This window comes from Mus caroli, chromosome 4, assembly GCF_900094665.2.
Source record: "Mus caroli chromosome 4, CAROLI_EIJ_v1.1, whole genome shotgun sequence".
NCBI classification, from domain to species: Eukaryota; Metazoa; Chordata; class Mammalia; order Rodentia; family Muridae; genus Mus; species Mus caroli.
Genome location: NC_034573.1, coordinates 93590908 through 93617906, shown reverse-complemented (window position 1 = coordinate 93617906; position 26999 = coordinate 93590908). Strand labels below are relative to the sequence as shown.

Here is a 26999-nt window from a genome sequence, read left to right as displayed (position 1 = left end):
ACCATCCGTAACGAGATCTGGCGCCCTCTTCTGGAGTGTCTGAAGACAGCTACAGTGTACTTACATATAATAAATAAATAAATCTTTAAAAAAATTTTTAATATACAAATTAAAATAGTATCACCAGTCCTACAGTAAAGATTGTTTTCATGCTGTCCTTCATTTATAGGATGCCAGAAATACATTACTATTTAATTTAATTTAATGAGCTTTTTTTTTGTTGTTGCTCTCTGTATACCTGTATACTACATATGTAAAGTGTCCTCTGAGGCCAGAAAAGGGTATTAGACGCCTAGGACCTGGAATTATAGCTGGCTATAAGCCACTATTTAGGTGACGAAAACTGAACCTGGATCCTGTGGAAGAGCAGAAAATACTTTAAGCTCTGAGCCATCTCGCTAGCCCCAGAAATACATTATTCTTAAAAAGGTCTATCTGTACTGTTCTAACTGCACTAGCTTCTAATGATACCATGATGCCATGATCAAAGGCATCCTCAAAAACTGATTTTTCTATAGCAAATTACCCTGTGCAACAGTTCCATTGCTAAACTGAGCCTCAAAAACAGCCACCGAATGCTTTGAGCTGCCAGCTTCAGGGGTGTTTCACTGGCAGGCACAAATTCTTGTAATTACTATCAGCTAAGCAAAACCTTCAGCATATTTTATAACAAGAATTTTTGTGGTTAGAATGGTCCAGTGTCCATAATCCCTCGCCTCATGCTCCTATGAAAAGGCCCCCAAGGATATCTCCCAAGAGCCAAACACCTTCAACCACGCAGATGGTGAAGCAACAGCACCCTCTGCGACCCTTGCTCAGTGGGAAAGCTCCTTACCCGGCTGTGGAACTTGGCAGTTCGGTAAGACTTGGGTGACAAGTTGTATACTGTGTAGTGGTCGAGATGTCTGGAATCCAAAAAGCTACGGATGTCATCAACCTGATTCCTGAATCCTATGTCAACACTGTCCACAGGAAAGGACATCACTAGGAGAGGTCACACAGACAGAAAGCAGGTTACACAGATCTGCTGTCAGGATGAACAGCACCTCAGAGCAGTCAACAGATATGAGAACCTTACCGATAATCCTGGAGGTGACGTAAGTAAAGTCTAGGTCTCCCTTTGTGTAGCTAAAAGTGAGGGAGGAGAGGGCACTCATTAGAGCAATCCAGATATGTCAAGGTTTCTCTCTATATCACTTAAACATCATGAATCAGTCCACTTCCGGCATAGTTTGATCTCCTCCATCTCTTTCCTCTAATCACTAAGGGAAGGCAGCCCACATCCTCTAGCCTCACCACCCACCCGTGCATGCTGCTGCCCCACACAGGCCCCTTGACGAGCACTATCAGTCTTGGAATAGAACTGCCTGCCATGTTTTTCCTAACACTGACGGTTCAGAGTGTCTGTCCACCTGAAACTCTTTCCTAATTGTGAACCGCTATGAAGAAAGAAAGAAGTGGCTGAGAAAAAGCAAAAGACCCTATGTCCCTTCCTATCAAGGTCCTGATTAAACAACAGAGGAAATAGGAAAGTTTGCCTTTGGAAACAAGATTAGAATGTCAATAAATATATTGGATTTGACTTCTGATTCAAAACTGCGTGTTGTAACAGAAATTAAATGAATAATTTTATAATTCTTAAGAATAAAAAACTACTACATTATTCATGTAAGAATTTTCATATAGGGGAAGAGAAATTAACTTCCCCCACTAAATAAATGTTGAAGGACTGCATGATACAAAAGGTCTGTTTCCATTTCAACCCTCAGACTGCCTGTGCACTATCTGACCTAATTCTCTAACCACTCAGAGACATGAATCCTATCAGATAATTTGACACTTTGCCTTACACCATATAGAGTTTATAAGCACAGACACGGCATCGTGATCCACATTGTTTATAAAGCCAAAGTCAGGGGCAATCCTATGCTAACATACCAATGAGCTGAGACCCACAGGCTGTACTTGTAGCCTCAAAAGAACTTAACATTATGGTTTATATTGATCAGAGTCAAAATTAAGTCACAAAGTTGACACTATGTCAGCCCAATAAGGGGTTGGCAAGCAACCAGATCCCTTGGAAGCCTGGGTTCCACCAGCCTGGCCAGGAAGAATGTACACACCTGCTAACAGACTGGATGACCCTGGAGGATGTATCTTTGAGAGTGTCTTTCAAGTTGTCCTTCAGGTTGCTGAATAGCCTCCCTGCCCCACCTTTCACCATGTCAAAAAGGCCTCCCCCATAGCTAGGCTCCATGTCTGGAGATGAGGCACCTGCAAAGGAAAAGCAGAAAGTTACTACAGTATTCAACACCAATCCCTCTTAATCCCACAACACGCATGCCATGTCCAACAGGCTAGGTCTGTCCCAGCAATTGTGGGCTGCTCTCGGAGTATACTGACTGAGTTTTAGCAGTGCTGCCTATACCCAGAGAGGGCAAGGTAAGTTGTTGACTATTCACTCCCAGGAACAGGGGTCTACAGAGTCATGATGTACAATGCCAGGGCCGCTATCCACAGCAACATATCATTCCATCGTGCCTAGAACGGTGTAGCCGTCACTGCTGTGACTTATCAGACACCCCAGTGTCTCTTCCCTTGTGACTACATGAAATTGTACCCCTTGTGGCTAGCGCTAGTCAGCACTATTGATATTTGGGTCAAGTACTTCTCTGTTGAGGTATCACCTGTTTCACAGGGTGCTTAGTAGAATCCCTAGCCATCACAGAGTCTGGGACTACCTAGAGATCCAGGCATCCTCTAGGGGCTTGGAATGAAGCCTCTTGCAAATGCAAGGAAGAGGATTCTATTTTTGTCATTTTCTTTCCTGAACTCTGATCAAATGAGATAACTTTCTTTGTGCTTACTGGTCGGAATAATGTTTGTGTTTTAAATTTCAAGTACCTACTATACTCTTATATATGCCTATAAATATGCCACTCTTCCATACTGATCACAACAGCTACAGATGCCTGGTGCATCATTAGCAATCTATTGCAAAGTGCTACTGTATTGGAAATTGCCAAGAGCAGTGAATACTGGAGAATAAACAAATGGGCATGTGAGCAAATGTTCTCCATTTCCCGGACTTTCCTATCAGCAGGAGCAGTACTTAGGCCGTTTATGGTAGAATAGTTCCCCACAATTGGAAATTGTTTATTATTCTTATTGAGAAACAGTGAGACATGTTCTTATTCTGAAGCCAAGGCTGACCTGAAATTCACAGTGATCCTCCTGCCTCAGCTCCCCATGTGCTAGGACTACCTGTATAAGTCACTCTGCCCAGCCTATTACTCTAATTTCTACAGTAGGAGAAACAGAGTCTCAAAGAAGAAGACAGCTCATCGACAGTTTCAGCTAACTAGAACAGCCAGCCACTCATACCCTAACTAGAACAGCCAGCCGCTCATACCCTAACTAGAACAGCCAGCCGCTCATACCCTAACTAGAACAGCCAGCCACTCATACCCTAACTAGAACAGCCAGCCACTCATACCCTAATTAGAACAGCCAGCCGCTTATACCCATGTGTGCAGTTCTAACATCTGAGTGAGAACCAGCCCCATCCCACCATCTCCAGCCCCATACTAGTCCACAATTCTGACAACTGTGATCAAAATAGTCTTTCCTTGCTCTTTCTCCATGACTCTCCTCCAAGCCAAGAAATGGCCATCTTAAAGAATTAGGCTGTTCCCGATTCCCAAGGATCATCCCAGCTGAGTTTCTGGACTGTTGCATTCTCTCTTGGAAGGTCACGAGACCCTCACCTAAGTACCCAGCTGCTCACACGGAGATGCCAAAGCTTTTAAGAGAACCTGACCTAAGTTTGAACTCAGGTAAACTAACAGGCTGGTACCTAGCATTAGTTTCTTAGTTGCCCCCTAACAAAACCTGAGCCTAGCTCCAGTCTCTAGGCTAATCCCCAACAAGACCAGCGTTTCCAGGTTACACCCTCAACAAGACCAGTGTCTCTAGGTTATTCCCCCAACAAACCTGCACCCTGAGGTTACAAGCCCACCCCTTTCCCAATGACCACCAGTGCAGAGGGGAGAAGAAGTTAAGTTTATGATATGACTCCCAGCACCAGCCAATTAATGTTAAAGGCCACAGCAGCTTTCCAATTAGATGCTTGCACACGTATTCCCTGCTTGCTGCTTACTATTAAGCCTTGCCCTAATAGACATCCAGGGCTCCCCCACCACCAAAACTGTCCTGTGTGGCAGTGGTGCATTGGGAGTGGGGGAGAGCTAGCTCAAATAGAATAAAGACCCTGCTGTGAGTTGCATCAGATTGGCTCCTGTGTGTGTTTGGGGGGATCACTAACATTTCCTTAGCACAACAACACCTGGTGTATGCACCTCAGCCTTGGGAAGTGGATAAGCAGAGAAGACTTCGAGGTGGGGGGAATCCATCTAATCAACCAGAGGGAAGCCCTCATCCCTGCTGAGCCAAGGAAAGGCCTGTGGGGGAAGAACACTCACAGCCATACAAGTAACCCCTCACATACACAAGCACTGTGACAAAGCCCAATAAACTCATTGGATCCCTAGAGTGGATTTTGGAGGAGTCTTCCATTAACAACCACCAAATGGGGATCATGTCTGAGATTTATGGAAACATCTAATGCAAAACTACCACACCTATGAAAAAGGACAGATTATCTCCCTTTAAGAACATGAATGCATAAAAAACGATATCCTGTTTTCATCTTAAATACACTGAGGACAGAGAGGCATAAAATGCTCTCACCAGTTACAGCCCAAAGTGCTGTGTCTGCACACCGTCCTCACCACTTTCAGGGAAGACATCAAGTTGATTATCTAGACATCTCGCTGACTTAGTTTCACCCTGGTACAGAACACTGAGACACAGGCCTATTAAATGATATAAATGTCTTTGATCACCCAAACCTCACTCCTGGTATCTCAGATCTCACTCTGCTCATTAGAGCCCTGGAATGCTGGAGAAGCCAGAATGACTTTCCAGACCTCATTTATAACACCCATACATCCGAACCACATCACATAAGCCATGTCACAGAAGACAGGAGGCACACCATGTGATTTCTTTCACCATAATGGCTCATTTGGGTAGCCACACCAGCTTTTCTTAGTGAGGAACATTGGGTATCAAAAGTAAAGATTCTGTGAAGGGTATTTTTGTCTCCACTAGATGAGTGAAAAGAGGTTTTAAAAACCTAACTGAGCACAGAGCTATATGACATGGTTGGAAAGTGACAATGCAGAAACAAACAAACAAACAGTGGCCTCAGTACAGCAAGACTGAGCTCTGGCAATTCCAGTCACTTGTCTGTCTTTATATAGTCTGAGAAACCCCAGTGACTTTCCTATATTTTAATTGTCTGGGAAAGGAGAGTTAAAAGGCACATCAGTTCATATCATATGACAGTTTTTGAAGGCTGACTTTCAATGTCTGGAAGTAAAACGTTATTGGAATTCGGAGCTAGAGTTGTAGCTCAATGGTAGATCATTTGCATGGGATGCACAGAAAACAAGAGCAGAATGAGAGTCATGTGTTTACGTGTTTATGTCTGGTCAGTGGCACTTCCATGCTGCTATGATGGAGCTGAGTAGCCGTGACACACCTGACAGCCCGTGTAGCCTAAAATATTTACCAGCTGGCTTTTCAAGTAAGTTTATTAACCTCTCTGTACTAGATTATCCACCTTACATGCTACCTATGGGAATCATGCTAGCCAGGATCCTCTGGCATCCAAGGATGGAAGCGGGTACCAAGGTAAGAAGTGAAAGTGAATGAGTACCATATAAGGAGAAAAGCCCGGGCCTCTGTTTCAACTCCAGGCAGACTCTTATCTATGACACTTTTGTCTTTTTAAAACCTAAGCCCACAAAAGACACATGTCAGAGCCGTACCCTGCCTCACCAAGAATGTCTGAAATGAGTTTCCCTGGGGATTATCAGCACTTAGGAGAGCAGCATCACCACACTGTATCCGGCACACAAATTGCCTGACCAGTTCTTACAACACTGTGAGTCTTGGGAGAGGTACCTCCCCCTGAACTGCTCACTGTCTGTTCACCCATCAGCGTTAACCTGTTTTGTTGTTGTTGTTGTTGTTGTTGTTTTGTTTTGTTTTGTTTTGCTTTGTTTTGTTTTTTAAGGAAAACTGGAGGCAATGACTATCCATTTGAAAAATATACCCTTCAGAGGCTGGCACAGTGTCCAGGTGGTCCCTACTGCCTTGCCAAGTAAGAGAGGTAAAAAAGGCAGGCGAGACTGCCCTTCATGGGAATCATATCTACCTGTAATAACTGAGTCAAAGCATCAAAGAAGGAGATGGAAAATGTTGACAAGGGCCTCACAGCCCATAGGGAACACTATCACACCACACCCCCTGCCACCCACAGCTCACGCAGTGCACCTGCACACTCTGAATTGTGTGCAGTCTTATTTGGTAACTCCTAAGAAGGCATAATCTCCCATGCAGTATTATACCATGAAAAGACTCAGAGGCAAAAAAATAAAACATACTGACCATGGTATTGTTTTGAGTGATCAGAAACTACAAATGATGTAGTTTAACATATTTTTAATTGTATGTGCGTAGATATGCTTTAGTTATGTTTCTGTTGCTGTGAAAAGACATCATAACCAAGGCAACTTATAAAAGAAAGCACTTAGTTTGTGGTTCATGGTTCCAGAGGGTAGCAGAGTCTATGACCATCATGCCTGGGAAGCATGGTGGCAGGCTGGTGTGGTCCTGGTAAGTTGTAGATGGGCCTGGTGCTGTTTGTATTTTGATGCTAATTCTGCTTTCCTGGGAGGAGTTGCGTGCTCAGGTGACTTCTTGTGAACCAATCCCCTAATGAATAAAGGAGTCAATCACTGGGTGGGTAGGAGGGACTTCGGGTTGGATGGAGGAAGAGAGGAAGCAGGAGAGAGTTAGGTCTCTTTTGGTCGGGGATAGTGTGAGGAGTGTCTCCTGGTTTCAATGTTGGATCTGTCAGGATTTGCCACCATATTATTTAGATTTAATAAGACTTACTAGATTAGGACTTTAGTTGTTGCGCCCAGCGATTGAGTTACTGTTGTTTTGGAACTAAGTTTGTAATGTGTATTCCTTCACAAGGCTCAGCTGGGTTCAAGAGAGAAAGGTACCACGTGGGTTTGCCAGATGTGCACCACAAAGGCTGTGGTGGATTTGAAGCATGGTGCTAGCATGGTAGCAACCCATCAGTGGGAACCTAGTGAGCTGGGTGGAGACATTGTGGAGTTCTGAGACAGAGTCTCCATGAGATAAAAACAGGTTTTTTGCCTGCTAGTGTATAGCCAGCCAGCCCCATGGGCAGGGAGTTGCTGGCAGTAGCTGGGGAAGCCTGCCAGTCATCAAGAGTTTTGTTTCTACCAGGTTGCTGGGTGTTGTGGCGGCTGAACACAGGGTGGATGGTCATTGCATGGGGCTGGCATTGCAGTGATCCACCAAAGGAACTCGGGAGCTCCAGCCCAGAGACACTGCAGAGATCACCTGGCTGGAGACATGTGGCCCTCTGATGCCCTGCTCGGCGATAGCACGGGAACTTTCAGGTTGTTTTTAATATTTCCTGAAACACTGGTACAGTAGCTAAGAACCCACATAGTGAGACAACACCATGAAGGGGGTTGTGGGGGGAGCAAGTGAGCTATGGGAATGATGTGGGGTTTTGAAACCTCACACACACACCCTCCCTGTGACACACCTCCTGGCCATACATCCCAGTCTTTTCCAAACTGTACCACCAATTGCAGACCAAGCATTCAAATCTATGAGCCTATGGGGGCCATATCACTCAACCACCAGAGGGTGTCATGTGCATACCCACTGGCCCATGGAGGCCAGCAGAGGGCACTAGAGCCTTTGGAACTGGGGCTACATAATGTGAGCCATTCTGTGGGTGCTGGCAACTAAACCCAGATCCTCTGGAAGGGCAGCCAATGCTCTTAATTACTGATCCATTTGTCCAACCCCAAATGATATATTTTTAATGGTAAAGAAATTAATTGAGTATTCCTAATAATGCTATTTAGTAACTATAATTATGTGTGTATGTATGTGTGTATATATATACATATATATGCTAATTATAATTATATGTGTATATACATAAGTATGCACACATATAATTAATCATTTAATTACCTTGTAGAAGAGTACAGACAGCTAAAACTAATCATAAAAGGAAACCAAAATATAAACATTATATGCAATACTGGTAAACACTGAAGTGTAGAGAAAGAATTCAGAAGTGTTATATACTTTGGGGGTTGTGAGACAGGATGTGGTATAATCCATGCAGTCCTTGGGCTCCATGTACAGCTGAGGGTGGCCCAAAACTCCTTCCTGAAGGATCCAGTTCCACAGTGCTGAGATTATAGGCATATACACCACAGCCACCTCATATATTATAATTAATGTAAAAGAATAACAACACTAGCCCAGACTTATGAGATGCTTCTTATGACCTGTCACTGACCTAAACGTCAAGTTCACAGTGACACTAATCTTCACATTACTCCAGAGGCCGCTCCACTCTTCCTCCCATTCACACAGGAAGACAGATTTACAGACCCACCAGGAACCTACCCAAGCTCCCACGGCCGCTGTGCTAGGGTTTGCAGCCAGCCACACTGTTCCAGAGCCCAGCCTTTTACCCACTACATTTTCAAATGACATCAAATTATAAAGTGATTTTTTGGGGGGTAGGGGTCTTTAAATGACTGAATTTTCTAGATTTTCTATACCTCACAGCTTCACAGTTAAAAAGCACATATAAAATAAGAACAATAACCAAGTGCTTTACTACTATAGCCCAGTACATGCTTACTAAACAGCTGTGGGGCCCTTCTGTGCATGACAGTTCTAACAAAAGTCTTTCAATGGCCTCTGAGAAGCAACCCTGCTTACCCAACCTTGTAGCCGCACCTATGGCTCTCTAACTGCAAGCGGGCTGAGCATCCTTCTGCTGAGATTCCATCTAAGAGTCCAGGACCTTAAGGATAGAGAAGTAATGGCAGGGAACAATTGGCAACAATCACAGGCCGGGGGCAATCAGTCCTCCTCAGCAGGTCTTCCAGTCCTCCACAAAGACACCTCCCCAGCATCTTCCATCTGTCTTCTTTCCAGAAAGCTCTATCCCTGGTTCTAGTAACTGTTACCATTCAAGGCCAGCCAGCTTGTTAGGTAGCATGGATAAAACCAATGTCACTAATAGAAATCTGGTCATGTTCACATTCTTTTCATGAGGGCCATTTTCCTGTGTGTGTGTGTGTGTGTGTGTGTGTGTAAGTGTGACCATGATACAGTTGTCACCTGACATCCACAAAGTTGGTAGGTGTGGGAATGAAATCCAAGACCACAAAGCACCTTGGCGTGCACTGCCAGCTCCTGTCCCAACAATAAACCATGCCTTCGCTACTAAGCTTGGCCAAAGGCAAAGAGTCCAGTGTCGTTGCCACAAAAGGCTTCCTTATCCCAAGGTAACAGATATTTCAGTCTTGATTTCCCAACAATTAAATAGGTCACGTAGGCATAATAATAAGATTCCTTATTAAACAGCCTACTGCTTTGGCCTCCAGAAGCACTGCTCCCCGTTCAACCTACTCTGGGGAGCTTTCAAGGGGAGAATATGAACTCTGGGGAAAGATGGCTTAGACTTGAGGGTGGGTCTTCCTACTCAAGCCCATATAAGCTGGAGCATATCATTATATTCCCCTAGGACTCCTTATTCCCTTCCAATGGTACCAACTGGAAACAAAAACGTTCCTGCATGCCTCATATTATCAATAGGATAAAAGGAGACCACATATATTGACGATTTGAAGGAATAAATCTTTTTAAAAATGATCAGAAATTTTAATTTGCATCCTTAGAAATTCAGGCGTCATAGTAAGTGATGCCAGGGATTACCTACAACAGCAAGCCAGAGAGCACAGGCATCTAAGCACATGACATGAGTTTGTCACATAGAAAAATAAATAAGTAAAATGCTGCAAAAAGTAGTTGATGCTCCCTATGCCAAACAAAGAGGTAGGGACTCAACAAAGCTGTCAGTATTAAAATGCAGGCTGCTTATTAGTCAGAGTGGGTTCAGATCTTACTTTGCAACTAGAAGGGCATGCAGCCTACAGCTGCTATATAACAGTCCCCTGACCTGCAGGAAAGAAGCACCCACGTGCAGCTGTGGGAGGACTGTGGGAGCTAACGTGTGCTCTCAGCTGACGCCCAGCCATATTGTGAGCACCCAGTAAATAACAGTTAGCAGAGGCTGTGGAGAAAGCCATGACCAATGCAGCCGGCATCACAAAGGGCCACATTGTTCTGACTCATAGTTGGAACAGCCAGACTGGAGAGTGATACAGCAGGGAACTTCTAGATGCTGTGCGTGGAAAGTCTTCACTGCGGGGATTCAGAAGCAAAACCGATTCACAGAAGCAGAACTTTCTGGATCTCTGAGGCTCTGCTCTCCATCTTGCAGAGCTCTGCTATGGGGCACATATTATAAGCTACCGGTAGAACCCTAGCATTCAGATTTGATACTAGGACATGGATTTGATACCACCAGTTTTAAAATATTATGTGACTTATGTGAATATAAACTATGGGAATGAATTCCATGATTTCCTAAGTCCCCTCCAGTTCCAAAACCCTTTGATGGTATCATTTTTATAATATATTATAATAGAAAGACTTCCTATTAGCTAATCTAGGCACTCTATTAAGAAGTTTCCATAAACTATAAAATCAGACCCACAGAGAATGCGCATGGGCATTGTAAGCACCTGCGGTAGTCATCGTCAGTTGTCAACATGACACACCTGGGAAGAGGGAACCTCGGGTGAGGAATTGCTTTCATTGCATTGGCCCTTGGACAACTCTGTGACATTGTTTTGATTGCTAATTAGTACTCCTACTGTGAGTGGGAACATTCACAGGACTGTGGGCCTGGGTCACTGGATGTGAACCAGAAGCAAGCAAGCAAGCAGCGTCTTCCACAGACTCTGTTTCAGCGCCTGCCTCCACGGTCCTGCCTTGAGCTCCTGCCCTGGCTTCCCACAATGATAGACTGTAATCTGAAAGTTGAAATAGACCCTTTCCTGGACACATTACTTCACGTTTACCACAGCATCAGAAAGAAAGCAGCATCCCTGTAGGAAAAGCTGGGCTCTGCTTAGGTTTAGGAATGATACTGACAAAACCTCACAGAGGGTTGGCCAGCTCCAAAGGCTTCAGTTACTACCTACCTCCCAACCCTGCCTCCTTTTGTGAGTGTCTTTGTCTCTCGTGTCCCCCCCATGCCATTTCCCACATTCCTTTGCAACTCCACCTCAGGACTCAGAGAAGACTGATTTGCATAAAAATGACTCAACTCCCCTACCTCCAGGACTCCAGTAACAGAGAGCCAGTTTCACACTTTTTCACATCTCCCTAGGGTCATAGAGGACCTGGCACACAGTAAGGGCTCAGTAAACATATGGGATACTAATGATTGATGAGAGGACCATAAAATAGATAGGAAGAGTTAATTGAAAACCAATACTAGCCATTCTTTCACAAAATGATCTACAATATTAAATTTTTAAAAAACAAAACGAACAAACAAACAAAACCAGGCATGGCAGCTTATCCCTTTGATCCCAGCACTCAGGAGGCAGAGGCAGAGGATGTCTGAATTTGAGGCCAGCCTGGTCTACAGAGTGAGTTCCAGAACATCTAGGGCAATGGAGGGGGAAGAGATAAGGGTAGTAGTATAAGAAATATGGTGTGGATGAAAGCCACATCCAGTGGCTTGAAGTTTGAAACCAGGTTACAACTGGCAATCCAAAGTCTACCCAATGAAGCCTCACGTGAAACACTTATTCAGGTGGTGTCTGTTTGAGCTTAGTCAGTAGGCAATAAAAAAAGCTCCTGCTCCCAGTGTTGGAATTAGCTAACATATACTTTAAGGCTCATAAATATCTTTAGAGAACGGAAGAGAAAAAAGTCTTGAAAAAGAAATGGGGGGGGGGGGAGAGGGGAGATTCTAGAATTGAAAGTAGAAAATAGGGAATGAAAATTTTGTTAAATAAACTTAAGGACAGAATAGCAAACTGAGGGTAGTAGAGGTGGTAGCTGTGATACGTGCCTATAATCTGTTAGATGAGCACTTAGAACAGTGCTTCTCAGCCTTTCTGATGCTGAGACCTTCTACTGTGGTTCCTCATGTTGTAGGGGGCCACAACACACAGCTTGAGAACCTCTGACTTAGAAGGACAGGATCATTGGTTAAAGGCTAATGTGAGCTAGATAGCAAGATCCTGTCTTGAAAACAAAGGCCAAAAACTGTAAGAACAAATTAGTAAACTTTAGGACATCAACTTATACCACCAAACAGGGCGAGGGAGTGTCCCTTAGGTTCCAGAGGACTTGGAGGTCAAGATAAAGAATGTGAATTTTTAAACAAACTCTGCGTAACTGCTTGTACAGTTTGGTCCTTGCCCTGACACACCAATGGCAAAATACAAGGATCAGCAGATTTCCAAAGAGCTGTTCATACAGTAGGTTTTTCTGACAGGGAGATTTTCCCAGGGAGAGCAGCAGTTCTCAACCCTTTCACGGGGTCACCTAAGACCATCAGAAAATACAGGTATTTACTTTACCATTCATAACAGTAGCAAAATTACAGTTAAGTAGCAACAAAATAATGGTATGGCTGGGGACCACCACACTCTGAGACACTGAGTCAAAGGGTCGTAGCATTAGGAAGATTGAGAGCCGTTGCTTTAGTGTTTATTTCAAAAGCCACAATCCCACCCCCAGGCACCTGAAGGAAATTTCAAGGCAGTTTTTCAGCATCTAACTCCCTCAAATGAGTGTGGATGTTGGACCCAGTAATAGTCTGTGGTTGCTCATACGGATGCATAAAAATGCTCAGTGAGGATTGGTGAGTTGCAGAACATAGCCAAGTGCTGACTAAACAGGAAGGATGAGAGGTCAGAAGATGAATCTACAGACAGGAAAAAAAAAAAAAAACCCACAGCAAGCACTTGGAAGAAAATCTGCTACTTAACTATAAACAGAACTGGCTATACAGCAAGTAAAGGCACTGACCACTAAGTCGGACAATCAGAGTTCCATCCTGGGGACGCACATGGTAGAAGGTGAGAAATGACTCTACCTCAAGATGCCCTGTGACCTCCACATGCACTCTTTGACATGCACCCACACACAGAGATAACTGTAACTAAAAAAATTTAAGGTAAGTGGCTAGTGCTTCATTTCACGGGTCTCAATGACAAAGAAAACTACCATTATCTTTTGACCCAACTTCTAGCATGGCTGTGGTTGATGATAAATGTAACCTTATCTCCTCTGTGTGGACACACCTGTCGATGAGCAAATCCTGTCAAAAAGCAGGCTGGTGCACTTCTGTGCTTAGCTAGACTGAGTAGACGGCCAGCCAGGTTTCAACTTTACTCACAGCAGCCGGTGGCACACCCTCGCCTGCTGGATCACAGACACGTGGTTCCTACCCTCTCTCTAGGCCCCTCCCATTAAAAAACTGACATTCTCCATGCTACTTTTCCCAAAGAGCCTCAGCTCCAGTGGCAGCTCCCTGATAACCAGGAAAAGAGAAAAGGTATTTGCTACAGGCATAGTCTGATGGAGAGGGTCTAGGCGAGCTGGGCTGGGTAGTACCTGCTGTTAGCCAAGCACTGGGATGCTGGGAACATGGAGGGATTGAAAGGGAGACCCTGTGCTGAGTGAGCTGAAGTGGGGGAAGGGCGGGAGGGGGGGAGGGGAGGAAGAGGAAAGAAGGGAGGGGAGGGAGAGGAAGAGATGCTTTGTGAACAAACAGACCTGGATAAACAACACTCGCCTTCCATATTACTTATATGATGGACAAATTATAATCTGCTTAGATCTCAGTTTTTCCAGTTGCAAACTGGAAACACGGCATCCTCCAGCCATGTGTATGACAGGGAACTAATGAAAAGATAGATATGAACCGAACCATCACCTAAAAAACATCACATGTAATTCTTGCTTACCCACCTAATACTGTGTGGGAAGTGGTGGGCAGGGGGTAATAGACACAAAGAGGAAAACCAAAAACACCACAAGGATTGGAAAGAAATGAAGGCATGGCGTACATCACAGAACCGCCACATCCTTCATCCTTTTGGGGGTGGGGGAGGGGAAGGGTACTTGGCTTTTGTGTGACTGTTGCAAAGAGGAAGCCTAAGATGTCTTCCCCGTGGAGCACTTCACAGTACCCTGTCACACATAAAAGGCACACTGTCTACGACATTTACAACCCAGCCAAGGGTACCTTGAACTGCACGTGAGTGCGGCAGTGCTGGCTGGACCAGACAGTACTAAGAGAGCTCACTGCCTGGGATGCAGGAAGCCACTGCTTCAGAAAATGGTCCTGAAGAAGGAATCCTCCGGTGTGCCCCATCCTGCCAGCCCCTTTACCAATCAAACAACAGTTTCTCTCCCTGCTCCTCACCAGCAAGCTGATCTGGCTGTCTTCCCTGTTTAATTATGCTCGAATAACCCCGACAAGACTGGCTGAGCCTAGCTGTAAATCATGACAGTGGAAATCCTAAAATAAAAGCAAGATTAACGACGTGACCTCAATCTTGACATGAAGGTCTATTAATTGGAAATCATGGCCTTAATTGAATTCTAGGCATAGCATCGCCATCTGGATTACATTTTCTGCAGCCTGTTTTCTCACCTCTATCAAGATAACAGATGTGTGCCGATGACAACTACGCCCAATACTGAGCCCTGCAGAGAAAGACAGGTCATTGATTACTTCCCAGCATCCTAGTTACCCAACCATCAGATCAGGCTGAAGTCACACTCTGAAGGAGCCACCATCATCACTTCAACCATTCTGCTTTCTTCATGCTCAACTATGTAATGTGCAACCTCCTTGAACCTCTGCTTTGAGATGGTAGGTATTAATAATAATGAAACACACACACACTGCTCAATAAATTATCTGCCATATTCACCTTTTTTTTCATCAGCAGCTATCATTACCAAAATTAAGGGATGGAAGAAAGAGCTGTGTGACCTTTTTGGTACATGCTGCAACCTGACTAACTACAAAAACAACACCACAAAGGAGTAGAAAAATCAGTTACACCCAGCACCTTCTTGAGCTTAAGGCTGCATCTGTCTCTGCTTGACCTTTGACTTGATCGCAGTATCTCTTCCATTTCCTGTAGTCTGCCAGTGAGCTTCTGCCTGGTTTGGGGACAGAGACACACATACCAGCACAGAGAGGGAGGAAGGCTGGAGCCTACAGATGAGTCACATATGTAACAAGCTGTCTTCAGTACAGATTGCAACCCAGACATAACTGTGGTTCTTCACAGAACCGGGCATCTTGAGATGTATTCGAGGCATGAGAGGTGAGACTAGGAAACCCGGTGGTTTTCAGCCTTAAGAGGCTGTAAGGACAAACTGACCTTCAAAGGACACAGGCAGTATTTGAAACCACTGTGGAAGGTATGGAGATGACTCTGTTGAAGGCTTTAAGACAAACTTGAGAAGAAACAAGAAAGGCTGAATGAATGGATTGTATCCATTATGATGGATATAATGCATCCAGCACTACACTTCCCAGAATGAGCAGTCCAAAGAAGGGCATTAAACTGAACTGAGCTGAGCTCGGCAAGAAACCAAAGCTCTAACCCACCTTTCTTCCCCCTTTCCTTTCTTTCCCTTCCTTCCTTCCTTCCTTCCTTCCTTCCTTCCTTCCTTCCTTCCCTTCTTTCTTTCTTCCTTTCTTTTCTCTTGTGAGTGTATGTTTTTCTGTGGCAAATGTACAACTGTGTGCACTTGCATTTGAAGGCCAGAGGTGACAATGGGCATCTTTCCCAACCACTCTCTACTTTTGTTAATTTTTTCATTACATTCATTCATTTATCTATTAATTTACTTATATGAGGTGGGAATGTGTGTATCACAGTGCACATGAAGAGGTCAGAGGACAACTTACAAGAGTCAGTTCTCTCCTTCCGCCATGTAGGACCTGAAGATCAAACAAGTCTTCAGGCTTGGAGACAAACACTATAATCTGCCAGCCCATCTCATCTGCCCCGCCCTAGTGTTTTGAAACAGGATCCCTCAGTGCACTGGAATCTTGCTGATTGGCTCAGCTGGCTGGCTGGCCAGTGAGCTCTGGGGATCCCCCTTCTCCAAGTCTTGCAGAACTCAGAGTTACAGACATGTGACACTGAGCCTGGTTTTTATATAGGAGCTGGGAATATGAACTCAGTTCCTTCTGTTTGCATAGTAGGCGCATTATCAGCTGAGCCATCTTCCTAGCCCCTCAATTCATTTTGAAACCAGCTGCAATCACACTGAAGTATAACTGTGTGCTAACAATAGTGGCCATTGTCTATCAACCACATTCTCTGTGTGTCCCAACCACAGGCCTACATCCATTATTCATGACATTTTTCAGGTTAAACTTTACCATTCCCTCTTAAAGAAGAGCAAACTGAGGACCTGTCTTAAGCTATCTGAGCTGATATAGCAAAATGCCATAAACCAGGGCCCTACAAACAACAGAATTACATTCCTCTCAGTTCTGGAGGCGGGAAAGTCTAAGATCGGGTGAAAGTATATTGAGAGACAGTGGGACCCTTTCCCTGTGTCCTCACATGGTGAATGAATCCTCTAGAGTCTCTTTCTTTAAAAACAATATATTTATATATAATATAATAATACATTTATATGTATATACATAAATTATACATAAACACATATACATACATACATACATACATACATACATACATACATACATATGGTTATTTCACCTTCACCTATGTCTGTATACCACAAGCATGCTGTTCTCTCAAAGGTCAGAATTGAAAATCAGATCCCCTAAGGCTGGATTTACAGATGCCTATGAGCCATTCTATGGGTGCTGGAATCTCTGGAACCCAGAATCTCTGGAAGAGCAGCCAGTGCTCTTAACCACTGAGCCATCTCTTGCCGAGACACCAATTCTTCAACTCTGCTATCACGATCCCTTCAGCTCCAAATGTCCATCCCCACATCCTAACAGTTTCAACATACAACTTTGGGGGGGGGGGGAGTCAGGGAGCACAAATAGTTAGTTCCCCGCAAGCAGGACATAAAAACAAAACCACAGGCCACACACCCTAGCCTCTTCTCCATGATATCTCACTCCTGAACTCCTCTCAGGACATTGCTGCTTCCCAAGTATTTGTTAAAAGCCTAAAATGCAAAGGGAAATAAGCAAGCCCGGCAGGTCTCCCAGCAAGTGGAAAGGCAGACACAGCCTGGTGTGAGTGATCTAAGAATACTTCCAAGACCAGACACCCAGCATGGGGGGAGCTGCTGAGCATCAGAGGCTGGGAAGGAAGACACAAGTTAATGAAAACTACAGCTAGGACTTTAATAGGCAGGAGAAGTAGGGGAGTCTAATCATGTCCCCCTCCTGCAGATTCACAAGGGATAGGGCACGAGGCAGGACGGTTTTCCTGGATGAGCTTTGAGCTGCCTAGGCCTAACCTCCTCATGCCCCAACACACGTACGCACACGCACACAGCACATTGTCTTTAGGGTCAGCATCTGTTTAGGCGTTCAGTCTTACTTTCACCAGATGCAAGCATGAAGGTGGTCAGTGTGGCGGCAGCACATAGGTGGCTAAGGGCAAGGACCCAGAGAGCAAGCTACAGTGGATGAGCCCTCTCCCCACAGAACCATTCTGCAAGCCTTGGAGACTGCTCACTGTCAAATCCCTTTGAGGGAGAAAAGCACACTGACACTGACACTGACAAATCCAAGGTCAAAGCCATCGTAAAGGAAGGTGACTGTGACTGAAAAGTTTCCTGCGTCATTAGAGGGATCTGGTCCCCCTCTGTGTTACCTTTAGATCCCAGGTAACATGGCCAGGATTCACAGACTCGGAGATTTCAAAGGCTGCCACTGACAACCACAACAGGGGTCTGAACACAAAGGAGACAGCAGGCAAGGTTGAAAGCTATGCCTTTCCATCTGCACAGTGTCCTCTGTGAAGAAAGGCAAGCGTGGGTTGCCAGGCACTTTGTAAGACTCAGTGTCCTTCAACAGGAGGAAGCCATGTTTTTACAGAACCTGTGTGCACACTGAAGTAGGGTGACACAGCCCTTACCTTCAGTTATCAGTTCCATTCCTATGGACCGAGCCTATGTGCGAATATGACTATACACAGTCAAGCATGGTGGTCTGGGGAAACTAACCTTCCCTGGACTCCTGCTATGTGTCAGGTAGGGCAAGAAGCTGTATGCATGGCATCTTCCTTTATGCTTTCAAAGGCTTGGCAGCAAAGGTCATACCGCTCCTTTATAGCTGTGAAGACCAAGCTCAGGGGTCGGGGTGAGGGGCTATAAACCCTGACTGAGCCAAGAGGCCTACAAGCAAATGAGCAAACAGTTGCCAGGATCAAGGATTACATCTGACTCCAGATGACCTGACTTTAATGAAGCCAGGCCACTGTGTCCAAATAGCCAGAGTAAACATAGCTAAACCGAGCGAGGGAGGGGGTGCCCATAATCTCAACATTCAAGAGGCTGAGGCAGAAGGGGCTCAGTTGTGGCTAGGTAGTAAGAGCAAGACCAACCTGTGCTACATAGTGAAATTTTGTTTCTAAATAGTGTGTGTATGCTGTGTGTGTATTTGTGTGTGTGTTTATGGTATGTAAAGTAGGTGTGGTGTGTGTATGGTGTATAGTATATATGTATGGTGTGTGTATGAGTGTAAAAGGGGTATAATATGTGTGTGTGTATGTGTGTGGTGTGTGTGGAGTGTGTGATATAGCATGGTATAGGGTGTGTGTGTGTGTGTCCATATGTTTTCTGAATTAGAACCTCTACAGATGAGGTTCTAATCTCATCTGTCTGCTACTGATAACCAGGCAAGCATGGTTGCACAGCCTCAGCTCTGGCATCTCACGTTAGCAAGAAGAGCCAGCCCTAAGTGAAGGTCCACTGGGAACCAGAGAGACAGAGGACTTCCCGTTTAGTCGCACTTTCCATCTGCCACGTTCATTAAATCACATTTAGTCCTTACAACACCCTGCCGAGGCAGATCTCACGTCTGATATATGAGGAGGAAATTGAGATTTAGTCAAGTTAAATAATTAGATAAAGGCTGAACATCTAAGAAATACAGGGTCAGAACAGATCCAGTTCTGCCCGGCTCTAAAGCCACACACGGTTGCTATCGCACAGTTTAACAGAGGGACGTGAACAGGCCTCGCCATAGTTGTCAGCTACGTTTGCATGGATGCAGAGAAGACAATGCACAAGATGAATCACATAGCAGAAATGGCTGCATAGGGAAGTGTCCATCTTTCCCTTCACCAGCTGTTGGCTTTTGGAGCCTGGACAGGAGCTGAGGTGCCTATTTAACATACCAAATTGGACCTGGCCTCCAGGTTCTCCCAGCATCCCTCTGTCTCTGCCTATTACAGGACATGGCTAGCATATCTGTCTATCTATCCTGAACCTTCCAGACCAGGGACTGGGCTCTGGAAAGTCTCTTCACTATACACTCCAGACATTTGGCGCTCTCCGCCCCCACCACTCTCTCTCCACCCTCTCTCCCTCCCTCTCTGCATGTCTCTTGCCCAGCATATACATGTTCATTCTTTCTCCTCCCCCTCTCCTCTGTCTTCCTGTCTGCATGACGACTTCCCTGACCTCCTCGTGTGATATCTGCCCAAGAACTGCCCTCAATAAACTTGCCTTTATATCTTTATATACTTTGCAATTTGGCTTGAATTGGCTTATTTTCGTCCGCAGAGAAAACCTATTTCCAGCCATCATCACTATTCTGATAGAAGTCTGGCCTCGCCAAGCACAGGGCCAGCATAATATTACAGCCCCAGCCTTCCTTCCAACACTTCCACATTAGACACCCACCCCTCTCAGGCCTGAGTCCGGACACTGGGTCCACACTCTTACCCATGAGGGTAATGCATCGATCCAAATCCCAAATGCCAGGGGGCCCTGAAGCAAATGACTCTTTGCATGGGGAAAGGAACTTAGTCATCTGCTTACCAAGATGCCCCCAACACCAACACCTAGCAAACCCGTGAGTCTCAGACTATATAACCCAAGGAAAATGTGACTTAACTACATGGCAAGTATGGATAGAAACATCACCAAAGTGCATGTGGTATTGGTTTGACTTGTCACTAATGCCAGCATTGTCTGTAGAACAAGAACATGCATGACTCCATCATGGGTTTTGTTCCCTCTGCTTGGGAGGCCCTGGTGATGACTGTTGTATAGGGGGTGGCTAGCTGTAAGTGCCTTCTGTCTTCTCTCTGCACTTGGCATTGCCCTCAACTGACTGCCTGCTGACCGACCTCTGCCCAGTGGCCCTGACTGCAACCTTTAACCACAGACATCTTGCCTGTAACTCCTGGAAGATGGATAGGATGAATACAGTGCCAAAGGCAAAGTGTGTGCACAGCAGTCAGACAGGCAAATGTGCTCTGCTCCACCCCACGTGAATGGAAGCGTATGGGAAGTGGTCAGGGCTGATCAGCCTTGGTGTCAGGCAGTGTGTGCCCAGATCCAGCTCAGCACTTTGTAGCTGTTTGCTGTTGTTTTTCTTCTTCTTCTCTGCCTCCTCTTCCTCCTCCTCCTTCTTTTCTTCTTGTTGTTGCAATAGGATTTTTTCCTCGAATACTATATCCTGATTATGGTTTTCCCTCCCTCTACTCCTCCCAGTTCCTCCCTACCCTTTTCCATCCAGATCCACCCCCTTTCTGTCTCTTAATAGAAAACAATCAGGTTTCTAAGAGATAATAATAGTAATAAAATTTTAAAAATCTAACACATCAGAATTAGTCAAAACAAACAAAAGGAAAAGAACCAACCCCCCCCTCAAAAGGCACGAGGAACAGAGACCCACTAGTTCTTACACCCAAGAATCCCATAGAACACAAACCAGGAAGGAAGCCATAATATACATGCAAAGGACCGACAGATTAAAAGAAAGAATAACACACACACGCACACACACACAATTTTGTTTAAAGGAAAAAGTCCTGACATGACATTATAAGGCAAGGAGCCTCTAAATATGCAGTTGGGTTTGTTTTCTGCTGGCCATCTTCAGTTGGGCATGTGGCTTACCCTTAGAGATTAAGTGGTTATTATTGGAGATTGCTTCTGAGTTAGGAATGGGGCATGCGCCTGTTTCTCGTTTCAGCAAGCTGTTTCTCCAGATAAACTGGGTAAACCTTTCTGGGCTGAAATTACATGGCCTGAAAGATGGGATATCACCATCTACCTCCAGGAGCTTTTCTGAGAATCAGAGACAAGTACAAGTCTATGAAACCAGTGCTGGGCTGGAAGGCAGCCTGGGGGGGGGGTAAGTAATTGCTGTGCATCATGAAGACCTGAGGGCTGAGCTCCATCCTTAGAACCCATATAACGAGAGTCATGTTAGCTACACAGTTATGTAATACCAGTTCTGGGGAGGTGCAAACAGGAGACTAGCCTATTGAATGAGCACCAACCTAGTGAAAGACCCTGTCTCAAAAAACACGTTGTTTCCTGAAGAATGACATCCAAGGTGGACCATCGGCCTCTGTATCCATGTGCACAGCACACCTGCACACATGTGTGCTCACATAAGTGTGCACCTACACAATACAAGCAAAGAAAAAGAAGCACCCACTGTTGGAGCTGCCTGTTATTGATTTGTGTGCATCCCTGAGCCCCTCCAGTGTTGAGACTCTGTGGGAGGCAGTGGGAAAACAGAAGGAGAAGACATGGTTGCTGCCCTCAAGCTCTGCATAATCTATTCACCGAGAAACATAAACAAAACAAGATGCATATGCCATTTAGGAAGGACAGTGCTTGTGCTCGGGGTATCAGAGGAGCTCAGCAGAGGGCATCTGAGGACAAGGACAGCTGACTAGAGATTGCAAAGATGGAGAGTCGGGCCAGGTTGTTCCATTCTCTCAATCAATCAGTACACACCGCTAGGTATCAACCTTGATCCCATTCTCATATCTTGTATCCATCATCTCAGAAAATACTGTCTGTTTCACCCTGAAGTGTTAGGTACAACCCAACTCTATACAGACGTCTCCATTATCTAAAAGGAAGCGAGGAGATGGGAGCCAACGTGTTTACGCAGTGAAAAGACATACTCTAACTAAAAGGAGTCATCTAGAAGACAGGGAACAGGGTAGGGAGACTGCCATAAGCCAGGATTCTTTTAATACAATTGTCTTACAAATTGTAATCTGGAAATACATACGGTAACCATTCTATATCATTATAAATGTAAGTTTTAAAGTAACTCCCCAAAACAAAAGCAACACGAAACAAAAGAGCTCTGTAAGTACATGTGGATGATAGAACCATGCAGAAAAACAATCTCAGATGACTTGATTAAATAATGTGCTAAAGTGAAATCCACTGACCCCTCCTAAAGAGTATGAAGCAATTTTAAATGATCTTGAGTTGAACCGCTACTGTATTCTATAGCTGTGTGTGACTGCATAAAAAAATAAGTAGTTATATAGCTATAATTAAGATTTGGGATATGAGGCATAAAAGAAAACTACCTCATTAGAAATCCATGAGGTATTTCATCTCTTAGAAAGTTCTTTGTAGTGCTATCCCCTGAAAAGCCTAGATACCGCTGCCCAAGAGCAGTGAGTGTTCCTCCGTGGAGACTGTGACCTCAAAATTCCACCTCCCTCTAAAAGAAACAAGGGCTCTTTGAAAACATGGTTGATCCTCAGAGACGTGGAGTAGCTACAGAGATCAGGGAACACTGCAGTGGAGCTAGGAACCAACAAAAAGGGCTCCCGCTGTCCAGGGAGGAGTCCTTGTAAGTATCAATAAAGTCCTAACTAAGGCTGAATAAAATAGGTGTTATGTTTTAAAACATGGGTCTATAATAATAGTAAGATAAAGAGACTCTCCGTCACTATTGGAAAAGACAAGGAAATCTGTTTTTGTTTTTGTTTTTTTAATTTTGAAGATATAAAAAAAAATCAAGCTTTTCCCCTGCTAATTTTATAATTTTGCTAAATAAACTGCTCAAATATCTGATGAGGAAGACTTTCTCCTTATTGAAGTCTCCCATCTGTTCTAGCTTTATTTCTGTTGCTGGGATAAAATACCCCAACAAACAGCAGCCTGGGGGAGACCAGGTTTATTTCAGTTCACAATTGGGGAAGTCACAGCAGAAGGAGCTTGAGAGCTGGTTACATCCCTTTCATAGTCAAAAGCACAGAGGTACGAAGGAAAACATGCCCACTTGCTTGCTTCCTGCTCAAACTCCACCCTTACAGTTCAGGATCCCCATCCCTGCCCAGGGAGCAAAGCCACCCACAATGATCTGGGTCTGTCTACAGTAACTACCTTAAGACGATCTCTAACAGTCATGACACAGGCCAGTGCAAACGTCGGAGTGAGTCTTAGGAAAGAATGTGTTTGAGAACTAAAGACTTGCTCTTGAGTAGTAGTAACCCACATCCCCCATGGACTGTTGGTCCAGGAGAGAACTGAAGTCTCCACAACATTGCAAGCAATTGCCACTACTACTGACTGCCCACTAGACTGGTAAGACTATTGCTAAAGACACTGGTTGGTTCCAAGACATAGTAGGAAAAAAAAAAAAAAGAATCAAGCTGAAACTGAGCTAGAAGCTCCCTGCCTGCTGACTAGCACCAATCTTTCCAATCTTTCCAAGTCTTTCCAATCTTGCTTCCTTGTAGATCACATAAGGTACACTGCTGACCAGCTATGAAAGAAGACCTACTAGCATAACAGTGGTAAGGGTGTTATGGGAGCAAGTGAATGCCTTATGAATGGATTTGCAACCTGCTCAACAGGAAAGAGAACACTTCCAGGACAGTAAGCTTCCTCAAAAGCCTCTGGCTGGGAAAGTCATGGACCTGAGGGAGAACCTACAACTTGCTGTTTTGTCTACGAGACAAGAAGAGCCTGTCTTATGAATAGTTTTGTGTATGCCCATAGTGCCGTTGCCAGCTTTGGTCAGAGGTTCATTTTTGCAGTGGATAGCAGTTACAGCAGAGACTCATAACTGATCAATGTGCTGAGAGTAACTGATTGCTGAAAGCCAAACTGAATCTGTATAGCCCCTCCCATGGCTCAGACACTATCCCAGAAGAAGAGGCAAAAAGAACACAGAAGGTGGAAGTGGGAGAGTGTGGTGGAAGGCTTCCTTCAGGGAGTGATGTGCATTCTTTGACTCCTGGCAGCTGTGATATCAGCACAAGATCTGCACAAGATTGGGTCTGTCAACATCCTGTCGGAGGGAGAGGGGGTCAGGGAAACTCATCACTCCCTGAGGGGATAGCACAGTGAATGATAGGGAGAGACATTTTCTTCAGGTGTATGGCTACTGATAAGGAGCTTCTCAGGAGCATGAGTAAGGGGGGGGGGAGTTGGAGAGATAAAGGGGGGAGAAAAAGAAAAGGAAAAATAACAATGGGAAGAATAGGGAGAAGGGGTACACCAGGAGCTAGGAACACAAGAAAGGAACAATGGGATGAACAAGATGAAAGCACATTACACACATGTTTGAAATGTCCTGATGGAATCCACTATATATAACTAATATATGCTAATAACTTTTTTTTTAACTAAGCCCTGTAAGGACAGTGATCCTACAGCAGATAAGGTTATGGGACAAGACTAGGAAAATACAAGGAAACCCAAGAGTTAGTTTCCCATATGTTCACAGAAAATCCAAACCCCAACCCACCTTTCTCTTGTATGCTATATACAAAAACTACTAGCTAGAGCCCCCATCCAGGCCATCTCCCTCTCTCCACACCTCCTACCACTTAGTCCCCCATTCCAAGCCCTCTCTATGTTTATAGACCCAACTGCTAACCAGTAGGTCAGTCTGGGCCATTCCAGTTCTACCTACCCACTCCCAGCTAGAGTCTTAGTCTTTTCCATCCCAATCCTCTGACTAACCAGCTATCTGGCCCCTCCCTGCCCTGCCTTGGGCCCCTCCACATGCACATGGAGGCTGCAGTCATGCACATCACACATCTTCTTTTTAAAAATTAGTTTATTTATTTTTATGTATGAGTACACTGTAGCTGTACAGATGGTTGCGAGCCACCATGTGGTTGCTGGGATTTGAACTCAGGACCTTCAGAAGAGTAGTCAGTGCTCTTAACCACTAAGCCATCTCTCCAGCCTGCCCATCACACATCTTATTTCACCAATATCTTCCCAGGAAATTCACAGGTTTATCCTTCTTTAGCCATTTGCATCCCCAGGAAACCACATGAAAACCACCCTTAGCCCACACTCTCCCTTTCTCCTAGAAAGCCTATGGATCGAGGCCACTTTGGGGGGGGTGTCAAATGACCTTATAGGGGTCACATATCAGTTATCTTGCATATCAGATATTGACATTATGATTCATAACAGTAGCAAAATTACAATTATGAGGTAGTAACAAAATAATTTTACGACCAGGGTCACCACAAGATGAAGAACTGTATTAAATGGCCGCAGCCTTAGGAAGGTTGAGAGTCTTTCACCTGCTCGAGGGTTCTCCACAGTGGCAGGGGCATCTTGCAGCATCTTCTGCAGTGATGGTTATGCATGTAGCATGCCTTACATTCTGTGCTTTGCCCAGAAAAGGCAAAAAAAGAACGCACTCTGCCGCCTTGCAAGAGGCCATCAAGCTTAGAGGTTTTGTAGCCTGAGTTCTAGTTCCACTTTCAAATGTGGCTATATCTAATGTTTACAGTCTTCATGGCTGCCTTAAATATTTTGGGAGTATTTTAGTGTTCTGGAAATTTCTTTTTCTTTTGACATGGTTTTGCTATTGTGTTCTCCAAAGAAGTGATAGTTACATACCCTAATAACAAAATTATCACATTTCTCTCAATTATGCTGTCTGAGAAATTACCTTGGTTAGGTAACTTGGTGATTTTGTATAATGGCTTTGGCTATTTCTCTTCATAAGGGTACTTCTCATTTTCAAAGATCATAGCAAACAATCCATAATTATTTTCTAGGCTCTGCCTTTGACATAATATACTCAGGCACAAGAGTCATAACACTGTTCTGTTTCTCAGTAGTACCAACCACCTGCACAGTGGCATCTGGGTGGGACTATTAGCTGCATCATCCGCCATACTGTGACCTTGGGCAGCCCTTGGGAACCTGATTTCCTTGTCAAGAGAACATAGTCATATATTGCTTATGAATCAGCTAGAGAATTGATAGGAAATGATGTCCATTGTTTTATACACTAAAAATCAAGACATGGGTGTTTTATTGTGCTCACTGCCAAACAGTAATACCCTGAGAAAACAATGCTCCCCCAAGCTTCACTGTTCTACCTGAGAATCTCTTCATCCTACCCAGCTGGTATTTTCATTGTACTGGGAAACACATCAAAAGGCTCTCTTCTGAGCCCCTGCAAGGAACAAGTCCAGAATGTCCTTTTAAATCCCTACCATTGATTTTAGGCTTGGGTTCTTTTTGCTTGTTTTTAAAGAGCCTGTTGGTTTGTTAAAAATCCTTAATAAGAACAGCTGAATTAACATTAGATTAAAAATCCAAGTGCCCAAACTGAGACAATGTCCCAATCTGCTAGTTATTGATGGCCAACAGCCAGCCATGCACATCTGTGAGGCTGCAGCATTGTAAATGAAAGAATCCGCCCTTGTTTTCAGAACAGCTCAGCTCCTCTGTCAACAGAACCCTCTGAGTTTGCTATAGATTCTAGGTTTAGAATTCTGATGGGATCATTTAATTTCCACCCACTAACTCTTTGAATGGCTTTTAAATGGAAACAAGAATCCAAATATTTTTACAAAACATTACCAATATTGAAAATACCACACAGTTTTCTTATAGTCAGAGACCCTTGAGGCCCCCAAAAGAAGCCCCAAAGGAACGTCGTTGAGTTAATCCCCTTCAGGTGAAGGTAAGTG

The 26999-nt window shown here is 44.5% G+C and overlaps 1 protein-coding gene across 9 annotated transcripts in view; it reads right to left on the bottom strand.

Annotated features, from left to right (window-relative positions):
* The window catches only part of Dnajc6 (DnaJ heat shock protein family (Hsp40) member C6), a 146583-nt gene that overhangs the window by 44523 nt on the left and 75061 nt on the right, over window positions 1–26999 (bottom strand). For all 9 annotated transcript variants that reach the window (XM_029476518.1, XM_029476517.1, XM_029476521.1 and 6 more), the window contains 3 exons: window positions 2124–2274; window positions 1079–1128; window positions 836–984 (listed from right to left, as the gene is read on the bottom strand). In XM_029476518.1, the coding sequence (XP_029332378.1) occupies window positions 836–984; window positions 1079–1128; window positions 2124–2274 (350 nt within the window). The remainder of the gene's footprint in view (window positions 1–835; window positions 985–1078; window positions 1129–2123; window positions 2275–26999) is intronic.